At 36.0% G+C, this 19,834-nt stretch overlaps 1 protein-coding gene across 3 annotated transcripts in view; it reads left to right on the forward strand.

Moving 5' to 3' along the window:
* Positions 1-19,834, forward strand: part of LOC108748924 (protein similar) — a 45,868-nt gene that overhangs the window by 14,766 nt on the left and 11,268 nt on the right. For all 3 annotated transcript variants that reach the window (XR_001939331.1, XM_018487352.1, XM_018487349.1), the window contains exons 2-7: positions 317-504; positions 1,048-1,196; positions 1,561-1,746; positions 2,141-2,376; positions 2,753-2,859; positions 5,244-5,391. Coding sequence is in view for 2 of the 3 variants with exons in the window: in XM_018487352.1 (XP_018342854.1) it covers positions 317-504; positions 1,048-1,196; positions 1,561-1,746; positions 2,141-2,376; positions 2,753-2,859; positions 5,244-5,391 (1,014 nt within the window). In the remaining variant the exon portion in view is untranslated. The remainder of the gene's footprint in view (positions 1-316; positions 505-1,047; positions 1,197-1,560; positions 1,747-2,140; positions 2,377-2,752; positions 2,860-5,243; positions 5,392-19,834) is intronic.

Below are 19,834 nucleotides of genomic sequence, written 5' to 3' on the forward strand. Positions count from 1 at the left end.
AAAAAGTAATAGTAAAACTTTAAAGCTACGATAAGTGTACCAAAATTATCTCAGATTTTTATATACCTAATCCAGAATACAATGAAAAATTTACTCTTTCTCGAAGATTTCTTTGCAAGCGAAAGAGTTAAATTCATATTGTTGCCAAAGAGTTAAAATATAGTTTACAATTTATCAGAATATTTTCCACAGATTCTATGATACAGGTTTATAAAATTTTCTTAAGGACCAAAAATCGCGCAATCTCCATAGAAATAATATCGGACGAGACTAGCTTATTTCGCAGCCGCTAGATGAACTTTTCGTATTATTGCAGGAGCAACGAGAAGAGGAAGGAAAGGTCTCGCGATGCAGCGCGCTGCAGACGTAGCAGAGAAACCGATATCTTCACTGAACTCGCGGCTGCTCTTCCGGTCGCGCCGGAACAAGCAGCGCTCTTAGATAAGGCCAGCGTAATGAGGTTGGCGATTGCCTACCTCAAAGTCCGAGCCGTCGTGGATTCCAGTGAGTATCTGTGAAAGTATCTGAATGCCCGTCTTTATTATTGCAACAAAGATGTTTCTTTCTTTCGAGTTATAAAATACGATACTATTCAGCTAGAAACATAGAAATACTATTTCAACTAGAAATATACAGAAATATATTTCTTGCAAAATATTTCAACGCGGACATAAACATAAACATTTCAAATATATTTTAATGTAGAATACTTTATAGAAGTTTTTTATCCTCACAAGTTTATAGCAAGTCAGAATCCTATAATAATAATATATTCTTAAATAGATTTGTAAACTGTAGAAAATGTGTATCTTAAGATATTTAATTTATTTGAACTTTAGAATATCGTAAGTTTCCCTTTATTAAATATTATCGATTAGATATAGCCATTCTTTGAATCAAAGAGATTTGATAAGCGTGAGTTTTTAAAGTAAATAGTTTCAGATTTTAAATCTAGATTTTAATATTATATTATATTTTACGATCTTAAATCATTTTGGGATTTAATTAACGTCGTACTTACTAAATTTATGAATCTTTTAACATAAGTTCCAGTTACGCTGACAAAATCCGAATCGTCCGCAAAGATGGATGAATTATTTCCAAAAGCTCTCAACGGCTTTATGTTAGTACTCTCCAGTGACGGCAACATGGTCTACCTTTCAGAGAATGTCAGAGACTATCTCGGAGTGTCACAAGTACGTTAAATGATCAAATAAACTTTCATTAATTATATTGTGAGAAATCTAAAACTAGTAAATGACATAAATGAAATAATATCCAATGATTTTGAAACAATTTTTATATTTTAAGTAATATTATTTTTCGTTTTAAACATTTTTTTAAAGAATTTTCCAATATGTATATAAAATTTATTTTTGATAAATTTTATATTTATAAAAAGTTTAAATAAAATTATATTATGTTTCAGTTAGTTTACTTTCAGTTTATTTACTTTTGTTATGAAAAGTATAAAACGTGATTATGAGTTTTTATTATTATGATTATTCGCTGCACTTTTCGTCGAAATTCGGGGAGAGTAAAACTATATGTTTTGCACAGATGGATATGATGGGACAAAGTGTATACGAATACAGTCATCCCTGCGACCATGATGAATTGCGTGAGTGCCTGTCTTCGAAGTCGGCGGATAACAATGAGAAACGTACCTGCAACTTCTTCTTGCGACTCAAATGTACTCTCACTAGCAAAGGCAGGAAGGTCAATCTGAAGAGTGCTTCTTACAAGGTATATTAAAATATGAAAATCCTTTTATCTATTCTAATAATATAATTATAGTATTTGTCGCACGAAACGTTGAATAAATATTAATTTGAGAGAGAAAGAGAGAAATAAAATTATAATAAATTTAATAGAATATAGCTTATTTTGTTTTCAAATAATTACTATATAAATATAATTTATTACATATAATAATTTGCATTTTTTTATAAATGTGAAATATAAACACAACACATGTATACGCATAAAAGTAAAATCGATATTATATAATCGAGTAACAGAATTTGCATAAAGTTTTCGCAATATTTCACATTTCATGCTCATCTGAATAGATTTCTTTTATTGAAATCTTTTTCTAAATTAGCTCGTGAATAATATATTCGTGATTGGATGTTGGCAGGTAATTCACTGCACTGGCAGATTGACAAACATCCGCGACTCAAACTCGAACTCTATGGAAGTTGATAATGAAGAGCGACGCAAAGAGGATGAGGACGTGGGACAAGACACAGGCACTTCTCTAGTGCTCGTAGGTAGTCCTATACCTCATCCTAGTAATATTGAGATACCTTTGGGACGCCATACCTTTTTGTCGAAGCACAATCTCAGCATGAAATTTACCTACGCTGATGAAAAGTAAGTAAATAATGGAACTATTATATTTTTATCAGTCTCTTATTTTTATGTTCGACACAATGTGGATTTTTTAGTTCGTGTGTAAATCCATAAAATAATTTTATTTGGTACGTTATTATTTTAAAGTAGTACACAGCTTGACTCGTCATTTTCATTATCGTTGGCTTGCATAATTAGCACAATGATTGAATATCTTTATCGTTCTTATCGTTATTCGATAAGTTTTACCTTGCTTATCGTACATAAGATTCAAGTATGATCCTTGTGACGCGTATTGTATTACAAATATATATTGTATTTTCAAAACAATTGAATTACATTATTGAATATTATTTTGCGTTGTATTACTGAGAATATTTTTTTTGTCTCATTTTAGATTAGCCGAATACTTGGGCTGGAGCAGTGAGGAGTTGATGGGTCGATCAGTCTTTGAGTTTTATCATGCACTCGACAATCTTACGCTGGACAAATGTTTCAAATGCCGTAAGTTTTTATTCTTCACTTTTTTCTTTTTACTCAATTTTGTATTTATTTGTATTTACTTAAAACATGATAATTCGATTACTTATTAAAATTTTTTTTTAAATATCTAAAAATTACTTGAACATCCATCCTCGATTTCTAGAAATTCTTATACCGTCTCTTTAGTTTACGAAAATCAATTTCTGTAAAATTGATTAGGATCATTTAATTGCGAAAATCACTTAATCTTAAATTCTTTATGTAAATTGTTATTCTTTCTCTAGTATTCAATAGTGTTTTAATTGTCTGATTTTTTGGAGTGAATTTTAAAATTCCTCAAAGAGTTATTTTCGTATCGTAAGAAATTCTGTTACGTGCGAGTTACACGTATACAGAGAAGCATAAAACCAAATGGTTGTTAAGTGGTAATTCGTGTAAGAGTTGCTATGGTCGCATTGCTATTTTGTCTGATGATCGGTTACGCTGTACGCGAGTAATACGGATGCGAAACGTGATAACCATCAAAATAAACGAGATACATAAAAAGTTTTGGATGAAAGAGAAACGCGGGACGACAGAGGCGGAGAAGCGGCTTACGGAATGGGTCGACCTGGGTGAATGACATGGCCGAGAGGAAAAAAGGTTTCAAGGACGATCATATCTCTTATCGGTTGCGACGGTCTTTCGGACTCGACGACCTTTTTTTATGGCTTCCATCAGGGAGCGCAAAGTAACGCACGGCTAATGTTATCGGCTATGAGTTATGCAATTATTGCATCTTCCATCGGTATTTACGAGCACACACGTGACTTTATCGTGTCGATTTCGATAATTGACTCGTAAAACGGCAGGTAGATAATGAAAAATGAGATGTAGTGACAAAGTGCGAGGCTATAAAAATGTCGAAAAATATTTATCGTTTGACTGACATTTTACATTGAGATACAGTCTGGAGAATTATCCTCGACGATATATCGAGGGATAACACATCGCGATTGAGTCATTAAACTAAAAATAGCATGTAATAAATATGTTCTATAACATAGGAATCTTATTTAATAAATATTTTATCTAACACTTAATTGCCAATATACGTAAATATTACGTGGCATTAGACATTGGAAAGAACAAATTAATTGTAAATAATAAATATTTTGAAGTTAAAAATTGGTGAATTTATTATCGATAAAGCTCAGTCTGTAATGTAGCAGATATCTAAAAGATTTTTTATTGATGACAAAATTTTAATATACGCAGTAAAAACAATACTGACATACGATTGTAAGGAACGATTTAGGAGGTTCACATTCGAACAATCCGCAACGTTATCCTTTTAACGCCAATCAGCCTCGGCTTTCCAGCCGAATCAGCTCCGCACTAATCTTATTCTAGTCGTGTTTTATGAGAATAGGGAGAGTAGGGAGATACATTTCTAGAAACGAGATAATACACTTCTCGAAGAGGTTGGTTTGAAGCAGCCTGGAGCGCTAAGAATGTGCGACGTAATCTTACGGAACCGCAATAAAATATTTCATATCTCCGTTTCCGAGTTTATCAATCTCGCAACTTACAGGATTACGAGAAATGGTATAATTTGACATATTTTCATAATTTTTTTAGATTGCATACACATATACACGCGTTAAGGTAATCTTTGCAAAAAATGACTGAAATTGGAAATTTACATTACTCATATATAAATAAATGTTATATACATATAAAGCAGTTCAATAAGATCAGTTACTTTATATAATATTCGCAATACAATTTTATAGTTTAAATGAAAATTTGTTTTATCTTATCTTAATTACTTTTTAAAATATGTCTACCTTTATTGAAATAATAATTTTTGATACACGTTCTAAATCACCGCCAAATATTTTATATTTTCAAATGTAGAAAAATCTGTAATTTTTTAATAATTTTTTTCGTAATGCATCCTTATTATCACCAACTACTACTACTATTGTATTTTTATTTTTTTACATATTAATAAATTTTAGTTTTATTTTTATTCGTCGAGCTAGCATTTATTGACTACATTTCATCACAGTGAAATATATTGCAAACATAAATTATGTTTGCAATATATTTCACAATTTCCAGATTCCCTTCTCCTTTTATAGCAAAGTTCTAAGTTCTAGCAAAGTTCTAGATCTATCGAAGCAGCAAACTATTCATCGTTGCATTAAGACAGCTTATATCTTTATTCCTTTTGATCGCCAATGTGCTAATGCATGGGTGTATTCGGCAATCCCATACCGATCGATAAAATTTGCAATACCATGCTACATGTTTCGTCAGCTGCGCGCGACTCGGCGGCGCTATAAAATCGCGCGGATGCGTTCGCATGTTCCGAGTCCTAGGACGATCGCTCTCTCATCAACATCGTTGTACTGTTTCAGTGTTCAGCAAGGGCCAGTGCGAGACCGTAGCGTACAGATTCCTTGGCAAGCGAGGCGGTTACGCCTGGGTTATTACCCAGGCCACCCTCATCCACTGCTCCAAACAGCAAAAGCCGATCTCTGTCGTCTGTGTCAACTACATCCTAAGGTAGGATCCGCTATTATCCTCCCTGTTCGGTGCTGGTTTACTCTTCTTCATACCATCAAACCGGAGTACCTTCGATTTCGCTTGTATCTTGAATTAAGCATGGCTGTATTCTTTTCGTTGCTCAATTATTACATTAGAGAAATTGAATTAAGTCTTACATTGATTAAATTGTACATATATCGATCTGATTTCATTTCCGATGAGTATTACTTTGTAATTGATTCGTGCATTTTTGCGAGAACTATGTGGAAGATTTAACGATGAACAAGTGAAACTTTTTGATTTTTATTCTCAATTTTTGAAAATTTTCAATTACTGTTAAATTCATAATATACTTTAAGTAATTTTTGCGATCTAACTTTAATTTTAGTCAAAATACTTCCTGAAGTTTAATGTGAATTTGAGGTAAATTATTACGTCAGATTATTATGTCATCAGCTCTGTTTTTTTCTATTGAAGAATAATTTTGAAATTATAACGGAAATGAAATCCAATCAATTCTTTACATTTCTAGTATTTTGCGGCGACATTTCCTAAATGACACTGCTGCAAGCTTACGTCAGACGTAATAATAATTTCGCAAAGCACGTGGTTTTTGATCAGGCGTCCATGTTCATTAACTCCGCAATGTATCGCGTGAGAAATTAATTTCCATCATACTTATCGTGTCTCTGATCGCGCGCTCTATCAACTGAATTCCTTTGTAATTATTCTCGAATTGCGTGAGAATTCGCAAAATTGAAATAATGATATAAGTTGTACTGAAATTATTTAAAAAATATTATAAAGGAAAACAAGTATCATTTAATTGTCACAAAATTTGTCTTTTTTTTTTGGTCATAATTTATGAGCATTTTTAATGAGTCAATTAATTTTTTTTTATTAATACACGCGACGATGAACAATCCATACGTTAATATTCAAACTCATCGTTTGCCCGATTAACCGGATACGCAAATTATTTCCTACTACTACTACTACTACTACTGCGGACACGCTACTTCCGGTAACTTCCGGCGAAGGCGGCGAAGGCAGAGTCACGCGAGGTAGGTGCTCTCTTAATTTTTTTCGGCGCAGATTCAACCCTCGATTGGTCGCCTAAAACATATTAATTCTAACCACTTTTACAAAGGAACATAACTAAATGTTGCCCTCCGATTTTAATCGAGCTTTAAATATGTTAAAGTATAGATAAAAGTAAGAGATATGTATCTTTTTATAAGTGCTTCTCCTACATTAAGGCGATGAAAGACTCTCTAGAAAAAAATAGATTTTTTTCTTGAAAGAATATCATTTGAATCACTAAAGATATTTACAGAAATTGTAAATAAAAGTTGAATGAATACTAGGTTTCAAGAATACTATATGATAGTAAATAAATTTTTTAAATAAAACTATTATTTGTGAAAAATAAAATTTTTTTATCGTTGTAAAGTACTTTTAAAACCATTCAACTTTTAACTTAAATCTTTCTTTTATATCTTCAGACGATATTCGTTCAGAAAAAAAGTAATCTATTTTTGTCAAAGGTGAGTTCCTCCTCTTAGCGTGCGAGAAAATACTTATATAGAAAAATACATGTCTGTTATTTTTTTCCTATACTTTAACATATCCAAAGCTTATTAAAACATTTTTTTGTGTTTCCTTGTTGGTACGATTCATCGAAATAATACGAAGAGAAATTTATTTGTTTGATTACGATCTTAATAATAATGCTCGACGATTTAGCTAATGAATCAGATAAGAAGAACGCGTTTAAAAATATCTCCTAATTAGAAGAACCATTTTCTTTCGGATGATTCTAAAAGTGACTTTCTAAATTTTCTCCGCTCTGATCTTTCATTCTTATAAAGTTTCGAATTTTCTATTTATTTTCTTTCGAATATGTCTCTAATATCGTATCATTCAAGGGTTAATCTGATGCCTTTTAATGCGACAAGTTAGCCGGATGCTTTTGTGCAATTTTTTTTCTTAGCACGCCGGTTCCCTTCTCGCATTTAGTGCTTTTCGCATGTCTGTCGAAGGTACTCCAAATATTCGCGGCTCCCATTTGAAAAGGGTGCGCGAAAATAATTTTACTCCGCGGACGTTTTATTGTGGAAGATCACAAGAGGCATTAAATTACCAATGAACTGTGTTCCTCTCGCCGAAAACAGAACTCTCACTATCAAGGATCGAATGGATGAAACGAATCTCCCTCGCGGTTTGAACGTTATTCCCCTTCCAGAGAATCCATAACATGCGCCGGATTTCCTGGGATTGCCGATCTCTCTCGAAGAGAGGAAAACGAAGAGAGTTTCGTGGTATAAACCCCGACCCCTTTTCCATCCCGCTATCTCGGGGCGGTGGCTGTTTTCATTGGTGGCTGAAAGGTGGTTGGTAGATTCCGACGTTATCTCCGACCCATCCCCTTGGATTCTTGCTATTTTCTCGGATATTTTACTTCATCCCTTCGCCATCGTTTCTACCCCCTCTTCTCGACTCTTTCGCACTCTCGATTTCGTCGGAGAACGCGCGTACCTCCAGTTAGCTTTTGCCACCGGAAGCGGAAGAGTTCGTGAATATTATAGGTATCAGTCATGTACGTTTCTTAACATATGGTATGTATTCATATACAAAACGAGTTGGCACCGATTCTGTGAAGTGGTGTAATTGTAATATTTGTCGCAAACGGAAAGATTAACACAAGTCTATGTCATGTGAATAATATTAAATAATTACGTGAATCTTTCCTCGAAATTCTCATTTTACATATAATTTTAGTTATCATTTTACAATTTTATCATTTAATAACTTTAGCTTCGTAAAGATCTCGTTTGAAATCAATTGACAAGTTTGACAATTAACAAGTTTATTTATTTTTCTAGTATGTTTTCGCTGTAGCATTTGCTTATAATTTCATATTCAATTACCACTTTAAACTTTACTTACAGCTACGTGCGTTGATCGCAACACGATCTTTCTCGTAACACGATCGTTTATATATTCTTAGGAAAGCTCGCGCGATGCCTCGTCCGTACCACTGTTATCACTGCCAACTAATTAATCTGTTGCACAGATCGATAATTAACGTCCATCCAATCGAATGCTCGCCGAGGCCGAATGTGCGTTCCCCTTCAAGCACGCACAAAGCAGCGCGCACCGTCGAGATGGAAAAGCTGACGCTTGCGCGTCGCGATACGTGACTTTCGTCGTTCTCCTCTCCCGGTCGGGTCCGGAACTCGTCGATACCCGCGTGCGCGTTCGGCACCGATCGTCCGTCGCGTACGTCGACGACCCGCGACAGTCGAACGAAAGCGAGAGCGGTCGGCGAAAGTGTTGCGTCGTCCTCCCGTATGTCGCGCAAGCTCAGTCGCGGTCGCGACGGTGGTTGATGTTAAAAATCCGTACGCTGTCGCAAGTAAGTCGATAGATACGACGAACGGTGTCATGGAGATTGTATAGGAGAAAATTTGCCGTAAATGAGATGCATGGTCAGAAAGTTGCCACGAAAGTGAAAATCGGAGAAATCAGGGAAAAGTCCGGAAATTGCAAAAAAAAATTGTCTGGAAAAATTAAAATTCCCGGCTTTAAGGAAGTTCAATGTACCTACGTCACATCTACCTCGGAATATTACCGACCTGACAAGCAAACGCAAGCAGTTTCAGCAACATTATTCGCGATTATTGCTTATCGTTAAATGGCTCTCTCGATAAAATACTTGACGGTTTCCGAATCGTGACGAAAATACAAGAAATTTTTTAATATTATCGAATCACCAGAGAGAGAAAATCATGAAATTTGATTTGAAAATCAAAAGTTATGAAATTTTAGAACACTGTGAACAATTCTAATTACGTTAATGTTTTCATCCTTTTATTTTGTATAATGATTTAATCGACGAAATAAGTTACAGTAAAACAAGCGCAGCACGATATGTCAGATTACAATTTAATACTTTAATAAAGTTTAACAGGAAACTTTTGTTACGCAGAATGCAGAAAGGTTAAATTAAGATTCAAATTGATGCCGGCAACCGCAGGAAGAGACTCGTGCAGGATGCTTTTCTCTAAGGAATATTATACGTATTCGCATTGCTGTCTGCCGAAGAAATGTGATATTATCTTCCGCTTCTCGCACGTGTCTGACCGGTTTTCCTGCAAGAATCCTCGGGAGAATTGCTTTTGAAAGCTGCTACGCGTGAAACCACGTCTTCCCGTTCGACGAGAAGCATTGCATTGCATCGCGTTAGCTTACTTGAGTATGGTACATGGAATTATACAATCAAGTATATCTATTCTTGCACCGATAGCTTGGAGATATCGAGTAAAAAGACCAATGAGATTGTCATTCGAAAGTAGAAGAGAGGGAAGAGTGTTGTTTTTGAATCGTAAGATGTTGATTGTCCTTGCGAAATATTGACATTACAGAATTATAACAAGTGCATATATCATAAAAAAAATACGCGCGCGCGCGCGTGTGTGTGTGTGGATAATGCATTAAAAACAGAAACTCCTTATCTGCTAAAAGAATTGAAGAAACATGTTGAACGTGCTTTGTTCCGATATTTCGCGGTATTTTTTCTTTTTTACAGTGAATATTGACGATGGAGTAAAAAATTAAAACGTAGAAGTGCGTCAAGCATAGATAACGTACATTACCTGACTAAAAGTAGAAGCACTTTGCGCCGATATATATCTGTAAGATATACATGAAAAGATTATTGCCATTATAAAAGAATTTTAATTTGTCGTTTGTTCTTACTTGTTGATATTTCACAAAAAATTAAATATTTAATCTTTTATAATCTTATATATTTCTTTCTTATTCAATTTTACTTACAAATATTAAAATATTCTTTGCTGAGGCAAGAACTTTCTGCAGCAAAAGTCCTCCCCGCATTGTGTATTTCTCGTTAACCTTTAAATAGCGAATCTATTTTTAAAATCTTACAGCTTTACTTCTTGAGTAAAATTTGTTATAATTCAGTATTTTTTTTTATTGTATTTTATTTCCTGCAAAATAACGGAATTGTTTCAGCGCCACTGTAATGGTTTTTTTCCGTCCCTGTAAAGATTAAATTATTTTCTCAAATTATACCGTGTATCAAACGCTTTTATGCGTGAAAAATGTAATATATTTTCCCTTTATTAATTTCAGAGAATTCGTTTCTTTTTGAAAAGTAATTATTAACGAACGCTTAGTTCATATTGTTGGCGAATCACGTGCATAAATCAGAAATTTAATGATTCAGAGAAACACATAAATCTTGTACGTAGACAAGACCTGTGTACAGCTGTAGACAATCGTTGATACGTCAACCGTTCTAAAAACTGCGCGCGAAAAGTGCATTCGCGTTGCAACGGAAAGTTGATGTTGACCACGTGCTACGACATCTCAAAATAATACCTTGCGTCCTTAACGTCAGCCATCATCATCGTCGTAGTCGCAACACGGTTTTGATCTCGACCCGGTTACGTGGAACGACCTCGCGTAGCCGAGATTGACGTCTCGTTTGACGTTTTGTCTCGCAACTCAAGTCAGCCGTTCGACTGGAACGGTTGTTTTTATTTAACTCGGTGGAGATACAATTCGGCGTCAGAGATCACGAGAGCGGCTGCTTCACACAAGTTACGGCACGCATAAATTCTCCTTCAATTCTCGTCACTCAGACTATTTATATGCAATATAAAGTACAGTACGTTGTACGTAATGCCAAAACGGTACGTAAATACAATGAGATATTCATTGAATTAATATTAATTGGTTCAATGAATTCTTATAATTATATTTATAAAACTATTATTTGAATTTATTGTAAGAATAAATACGTAGTTACATATATAAATGAATTAACTATACATTAAGCCGAACATTCATTGGGCCAAAAACGACCAAAATTTTTTTCAGTGTAAAAATAGCAATATTTATATTATTTTAATTCTTCTAATAGAAATACTGTATCGTTACGTGAGATATCGTTAGTAATTATGTTATTGATTTAGATGGATATTCTAATTTTTTTGAGAAATAACAGCGATTTATTGCCGAGTTCATTAAGCCAGATTATTTTGAACTCAATACCTTTATTAGCATTCAAATGAGAGAGATGTGGGTTTTTTTTTATCCTGTAGATTGTACATCGAGCGTAGAGACTCGGGACCTTGAGAGCTTAACCAGATCGATTGCATAAGGGATCGCTTTCAGCAACGACAAGATAGGAACGATGGGAAAGGGGAGGGAGAAAAACTGCGGTCAGATCGATTCGAATCAAATGGCCTCGATCGATACTTGTCATTTATGTTCGTTGTTACCTCCCTCGTATGTTCAGCAGTCACAGAACCAAAGATTCGAATGATTTATGAACCCCAGGATTTAAAAGGCAGGGATAGTTAAGGGATCTGACTGTTAACTCTTTAGCAAAAAAAAAAAAAAATCAGAAAAGAGAGAAATGCAATTCGATGGTTCTTTACGCTCTGCAAGATTTACGATTTCTGATTGAGGTTGAATTTTTTTTTTTTTTTTGTTAGCGTTAAATACAAAATATAAACAGATAGAAATACAATAATATCCAACTATTTAGAAAAGATGCAGGAAAAATAATTTCAGATAAGAATGATGATTACCAGCAAAGTATTCGATTTTTGCTAGTCCAACGTCCCCCCCCCCCATTAAAATTTTATTTGTTAAGCACTCGCGCAGCGTCGTATTATTTTTAAATTTATTCTTTACATACTTAATATTTTTTTATATTTATTTTTAAACGTAAGTTGACATAAAGATTATTTCCATCGGTTCTCTCGGGGAGAAGTTATTGTCGGAATATGTGACCGAGGTATGTAAATAAGTAAATATCAGCGGAATGAACGAAGGAGAGAAACCACGAGATCGCCAAAACCACATTTAAAATGATGTCGATGCTGGATCTCTCGGTTTCTAATTTACAATTTCATAAAGCATACTCGTGCGCAAATATTTGCTAGTTATCAAGACTCAATTCACAGCTCGGAAGTTCGCGAGCCACATCGCGTGACATTAACATCTCGAATTCGTCGCCGGATAGGAAGTCGTTGACGTAGTGTCTCGCTACTCGGTCGGCGTTTATGTATGCAAAATGTATGCCGCAGAAATTTGAATATTTATCTCCTGAGAAATATTCCGGGTGTTCATGTTGCATTTATCGATTCGTTTCCCGATTTTGCAGTCCGAGAATTTAATAAAAATAGTGGCACGTCTATTTTTGAACATGAGCTAACTAAAACTAGAAAATTCTGAAGGTGCAATTTTTAGAATACAGATGGATAAGAGAATATTATCCTCTTTCTTTTTAATTAATCTAAAATGTAATGTTGAAACGTGTTAAATATCCACGGAAAAAGGATAGCTTTCCCATATATAGATCTGAATAATTTCGTTGAACCGTACAAATAATCGTGTAGAACCCTCGAACTGATTGTTGGAATGTGAAAACTTTTTGCAGCACTGCTCATCATGCTTGAGATTCCAGCGTAATTATTTCGAATGTACAACGAAATTATTTTTTCAGATCTGATTAAATTGAATTCTTCAGAAAATCATTTCTCCCATGCATAATCAACGTCTATTATCTCGTTACAACTTGTTCTTACGTATGCCATTACCATTTGATCGATGTACAAGAACGTACATGATGAATTATTCGATATGTATCGAACCGATTAGCGTAAAGTGTAATGTAACCGGTGAGATTCGAGGCGGATAACGCGAGGCGCATAAAGCGAAAATTTCACGGTCTGGCGTGAGCGAGGCGCGTGAAGTCGCGATTTGCAAATCGAATACCTGAATGACGAGGAAGAGAAAGAAAGAGGGAGCGAAAGAGAGAACAAGGCGCGACGATGCGCGGCTGCAATCGTATGACGATGGAACTTGGCCAGTGCCTTTCAGTCCGCCGCAGCGGCCGAAACGCTGCGTAACAACCGCGATAAAAGTCAGAGCGACGCGTGCCTCTCTTTTCGTAATTCGCGAGCGGATTCGAGGGAATTCGACCGAGGGTTCGAGGATCTGGAAGGTTTCCGAAACGTCCTAAGGATTTGAGAGAAATCCTGAAAATTAGACGTTCAAAGAATTCGTAAAAAAGAAAGAATAATTCCGTCGATCGAACATTTAAATAATCCACAAATCCGGAGGATCGAGTGCCGGAAAATCCGGGAGAGTTCCCTGTAGATTCGGAAGATCAAATGTCTGAAGATTCGAGGATTCAAACGAAACTTCCGGGATCCAAAATTTGAAAACGTCGATCAAAGATACAGATATTTAAAGCCCTAAAGAGAGATAGAAGCATATGAATATTCTGCAAAGAGTCAAGAAGGATTGGAAAGCTTGTACGTTTAAAGTTCCAAAGGTTTCGACGTGATCTAACATGTACAGATCAAAGATCGGACCCGTCTCGCGTCTTCGAGGAATCTCTTTAAGAAACCTTACCTGAATGATGTAAAATCGATCGAATCATCGAGAGATTGAGTCAGGTCAGATCTTCAAACAATTTCCGATAATCTAATTTCGATATCTTTAATTTCTACTCAAGATTGAAGAATCGATCGATCGCGGAAGATATCCGGATCACAGATAGGTCCAAGTATTTGCAGGTGGAATACAACGGTTATTGGACTGATCATTCGGATCGATCGAGTGAGAGAACCAAGTGAAAGATTCCGCGTTAGACCGTAATCACGTTACAGGTTGTCAGTTACGGTTGCCGGTTGTCGGTTCTATTTCAGCCAATCGTGATGCAGCGAGTGCAGGTTAGCTGCAGCATGATTGGTGAAAATAAATCGTTCGGGCCAATCGAGTGAGAGAGTCGATTCCGCGTTAGGCCGTAATCACGTTACAGGTAGTCAGTTGTCGGTTGCCGGTTGTGTCGGTTCTATTTTCACCAATCACGTTGCAGTTAACCTGCACTCGCTGCATCATGATTGGCTAGAATAGAACCGACAACCTGTAGCGTGATTACAGCCGTACGTCGGTCGATTTAATAACGGAGTCGACCCTCGGAGACGCGCGCGGGGACTTTTGGCCGGATTCCATTGCGCTCTCGCGTATCCGCTGGCAGCGTATCTGCGAATTCCGCGTGCGGAGACTCGATTGCGCAATCATACGACTCGCGGGGATACTCACCCGTCTATCTCGGTGCATCTCTTCCAGTCTCCTCCCCCTCACCGTTTCTATTTTTCCGCACCCACTGGATCCACTTCGATCGGCCGTTCTCGCAAATCCGCTCGCGGTTATTTACCCCTTTCCGCCAAATTACATTCAACAGCTAATAATAACGAGTGAATTATTGACGGATGATTTCGCGACTTGAATAACGCGACCGCTCGTGTGTGTAATAAAGATCTCGTGGTGCGTGACGTTTTACGAGAAGTTGGATGGCACAGTGATACGAGTCAATAATAATAAATTCTACATTTTAAGAGCGTGATGGTGAAGAGCAACTATTTTTCGCACGTGTCGCGAAGTCGTTAGTTTTTCCTTTTGCAATTTTAGAGAAGAAGGAAAGAAAAAAGATATTACAGAAAAATAATAAAGTAACAGAGGTTTACGTTAAATAATATTGCGAGTTCCTTTCTTGAAGTGACTTGAAAAATGCGCTTCTCTGAGTCATTGTTCCGTGAGTTTATTTATGCAAACTAGGAGACTTGAAAATTGCGAGTGCGTCGCGGAAATATAATTTATAATTGTGCCACGGACTATTATATATATATATATATATACTATAAGCATTCCAGGTTGAGTGAGGGAGTGCCCGATAAGAATCGAGTAAGCTCTTTTAAGAGAAAGAGTGACAATTGGAAGTGTATGTGCGAAAATATAGCGACGCTAACGAAAAGAAGGTATCGCCGATAATATAAATAAATTCTTTCTCGCGTGTAATGCATGACATTTATGTGTGCGAGAGAAGACGGTGGTCCGTCCATCGATCATCATTGATCAATCGCCGGCGAAGGTGCGCGGTTGTTATCGCGGCCTAATCGTTACGTAACGTCTGGCAGCGGCGGCGGCGGCGGCGGCAGACATCCGAGAAAGAGTGTCGACAGTTGTACTCGTTGAGGCTCGCCGATCGTTCCGGAGCACGGAACATATTTCGGAATATTTCTGACAAGATAAATGGCGCAATCTTCGATCATATATGTGTTCTTTTCTGTACGGAGAGGTGCGGTGAAGAAGCAACCTGCGGTCCTTCGTGTTCTTTTGAGACCTTAACCGTAACAAAGTCTAGCGACGAGCGATTTTTTTGCTCAAAATCCTGTGAGACAGAATGGTATATATACTTTCTTGTAAAGACAGAGTGGTAGTTAAGTACTCTAAAAGATTTAAAGGAGTGAGTTTTCACACTAAACGGCTTAATTTTAAAAATACAGGTCAAAGTTGAAGAGAAAATATCCAAGAATGTCGGAAGTGTTTTAATGAAAATTTTGTATATCTTTGTGTGTGAGGGATGTAAAAATCTAATTAGAATAATACGAAATCTTCTTTCTCAACTTAGACATCCTGTATTTTTTCAACCAACAAAAAACCCTGATTTGGACATATGCAATGATCGTATCAAGTTTTTGCCTCAATTTAGTGTTAGGAGTCACACCTTAAAACGTTTTAAAATATACTTAACTTACCACCCTGTATACTATTTCATTTTAATTCACTGTATGTGTCTGACTCTATAATCTTGATTAAAATTACAGAGTGAGACGGTATAAGTAACTCATTCCCTCTCACCGTCCTATTTACAGGGATAACATCTTTTTAATTTTTTTTTCAGTATTTCAATATTCCATATGGAGTATTTTTCCAATTTTTTTAATACATATGGAGGAAAAAAAATTAAAAAGATGCTATCTTATAAACAGCAGAAGAAATAATAGACTAAATGAGGTAGTACATATACAGAAAAAAAGTACATATATCTTTTTTCAATAAGATTTTGACAAAATTACTGTTAGTCAGACTCTGTTATAGGCTCTCTGTGAGGTTTTTGTGACAAAAACAATAGGCGGAATAAGTATTCTTTGACAAAAGCAATAGGTGAAATTTTTTCTGGGGGGGGGGGGAGGGGCGGAAATTTCGCTTGAGGACGTTGACCGGCGATAAGATCGCGTATTCATTTAGAAAGGCTTTTAGCTCGTGATACTTTTGCGATATTGGCATGATGGTTCTCTCTCGTCCACGATCTGGCTCTGCGCGATAAATACGCGCTGGGAGTGATCGCGGTTTTGACGCGTGTGCTAAATCTCGCGCTGGCAATGTACGCGTCCAAGAATTAAAAGTACACCTGGTTATGTACACGGGGGTTATGCACACCGGGAACGGACTGTAAACAACGGCCGTAAACATGCCGCCGATGGATGAGACACCTGGCCTCGTCTTGCCATCTAAGCTCTAAACGTGGCCCGTCCCGAGCTTTATGAGGACTTATTTAGTCGGCTGTGGCCGACTTAGACCCGTTCGGCTCTAAAAGTAGCTATAAGGGCTCAGTAGCGAATATCTGCTACTGAGTTTGTGCTTGCGCGTTCAATGGACAGAAATTAAAATGTGTACTAACCTTTAGAGGGTGGGGTCTACTTAAAAGAATCTTACAACTTTTTCTTGATTAAAATTTGTTGCGATCTATTATTTTATTGTATTCCTTGTTTCAAAATATGACCGTTTCAGTGTCGTTACGATGGCTTTTCCGTTCTTTAAATGTGAATATTGACGCAAAATAACATTTATTTCCACATAGTGGAACTTAATTCTAATGTATGTCGTATATGATGGTGGCTCGCATTTTAGTTTTATGTCTAATACGAATAAAGACATTTATGTCGGATAATAAACTAAGTTTTCTGTCTCAATCGATGAAACCGTTGTGAATTTGAAGGCAAAAAGAGAGAGGAAACTTAGGAAACGGGATGAAAAAAGGTATCCATACATTTTTCATGAGTTTAACAATAACGTCGGAGATGTTTATTTGTTTATTGCGCCAAAGGAACCAACTAGTTATAATAACAATTTATATAATGTTCCGAATATATTTATAAGAAAATAAAAAGTCGTAGGATCATTTAAAAAGTATTTAAAAAGTATCGAAATAATTATGATAATAATACAATCATGATCAGTGACGATCGAATGATAATCAAAAGTGATATTCCGTGTGCACAGTTTGAAGGATCGAAAGAGAGAGTCGCTAAAAACTTCTTTCTTTTCTTAGAAATCTGTAATCGCATTGCTTTTGACCCAAGTAAAGGGCTGGAAAAATGAACCCCTCCAGTATCACTTTAAATATGGCATAACTGGATTTTTTCCAGCGTTCTTTCAATATTTTTTTCCATTGTTTATGATTTATTAATAAAGATACATACGTTTGCTTGATCACGATGTTCTTTAACATATTTGACGGTTTGATTGAAAAATTTTATATGTTCATTTTTACGAAAGTTATATTCGAAAGTTATAAAGCAATGAAATTAGATTAGATGAACGGCATTACCCAAGTGTGGCATCAATGGATTAACAGAGTCAAACGATTATGAGATTTATGTTTATTTCTATCAATGTGGATTAACTTTAATCTCAGTTTAATTCACTTTTTATCTTCCTCTAAGTTCTAAGAATTAGAAAAGGATAAAAAGTAAATTAAACCGAGATTTTGAAGTTAGTTTACATCGATAAAACTGGACTTTAGATTACGTATTCGTCGTCCTCTTTTAGCATTTACGATTAGCAATGCTACGACTGCTTCATTATTCTCGTAATTATTCCGATCGTCTGTAAATACTTGAATACGACCTTACGGTTTTCTTTATCTCCCTGCATATTATTATCAACTGAAGCGTATCGAGCCTAGGCCTCAATCGACCTTGAATCTAGATCATTTCTTGCCGAACGAAAGAATGGTGCAACCGCTAGTGGCATCGCGGCATCGACCTCGAGTGCTGCGTCAACCTGGCCGGTGCACTCGCGTGATTGTCCCGACGAACTAACAACAAACCGCTCGAGTTTCGCGCACGCCCGGCAGCCAGAGATCAGGTTGAGTTAGGTGCAGGTTAAATATGCGGTCGCAAGTATTGGAGAAGGATTAAAAATAGAATGACGGCCGGTTTACGCAAGCGAGCACGTGGGATTGTTGGGACTTCTTCTGTCTATCTTACTACTTCTCTTGTTTTCCCTCGAAGCTTACTGCCTCAAACCTTCACTTCTGACACCATCAACTGAAATGCATCTCATTAGTTATCTTTACATAAATTGTCGTCCGCGACAGCTTCGTCTTGCACTATTTTCTTTAATTTTACAACTAATATTTTGTATTCTGTTTTTTATTTTATTTTATTTTCGCCAAATTTATTATTGTGCTTGAATTTATACATTATTGTATCCTTTTTGGTTTTTCTCTGTAATTAATTTTTTTAGTTTTTGTAAATTTTCTATTTTTTTTTTTGTCATTTTGCTTTAATTTATTCTTGGAGGGCACAGCCTAGAATGGTAATAAATGCACACTCTCTCTTTCTCTCTCTCTCTCTCTCTCTCTCTCTCTCTCTCTCTCTCTCTCTCTTGTAAAAATTTTATTTGTGTGCTTATTGAATTCGATTATAATCCGACTACCTATATTTTAAAACTTGTTTTCCATTTATTGGCGTATTTTATACTGTGAACTCTCTTGTGCTTTGGAGGGCTTGTTTTGACATCGCAATAAAGTTGTTTATTTGCATACATTCGTATGCGAGGGAAAAAAGAGAACAAGGAAAATCTTATAGAACAGAAGACATAAATTTGTAAATGATGCGAAACTCGGGATATTTTTAATCTGTAATGTAAAATTCGATTTCTCATGCACAGATTTGATATTAAAAGAGGTATTAATATCTGGATTATGATATGTTGACATTTACGACGGAGTCCATTAAAAAGTATTTTGTTATCATCGTTAATTTTCAACATCAAAATGATTCGTCTATCGACTTCGCCAATTAAATCGTTCGCAAACGGAAACGAGACTCATTGTAAAAAGGCTCGTGTCTTTCAAACGTAATGTATCAAATTATTGAATCTCCTGTCACTTTATTGAATATTCCGTCTGCTATTTTAATGCTATTAAGTCCTATTTTAATACAGACAGAGCTATTGGATCATTTTTCATTAAATCTTTCACTTAAAAGATTAAACGCTATCATAAAGTTCATTGACTCGCATCTCGATGCAATTTATAAAGATTTTCCACCGGAGAATCTCGTTGATTGTTCGTCCGCGTAAAAGTAAACTTTATTCAATTATCCGCGCAAGAAACGTACACGTAAAGACGTTCTCGTTTCTCTCTCTCTCTCCCCTTGGAATTAGATCCAATCGAGAGAACGAACGGATAAATAGGCTATTTCAATAAATGCGCATGCATGCGAGCCTCGGTTGCTGGCGAGGAAAAGCGGAGCATCGGATTCTGCGGAAATAAATTGAC

Source organism: Trachymyrmex septentrionalis, unplaced genomic scaffold (assembly GCF_001594115.1).
Source record: "Trachymyrmex septentrionalis isolate Tsep2-gDNA-1 unplaced genomic scaffold, Tsep1.0 scaffold25, whole genome shotgun sequence".
Taxonomy (NCBI): domain Eukaryota; kingdom Metazoa; phylum Arthropoda; class Insecta; order Hymenoptera; family Formicidae; genus Trachymyrmex; species Trachymyrmex septentrionalis.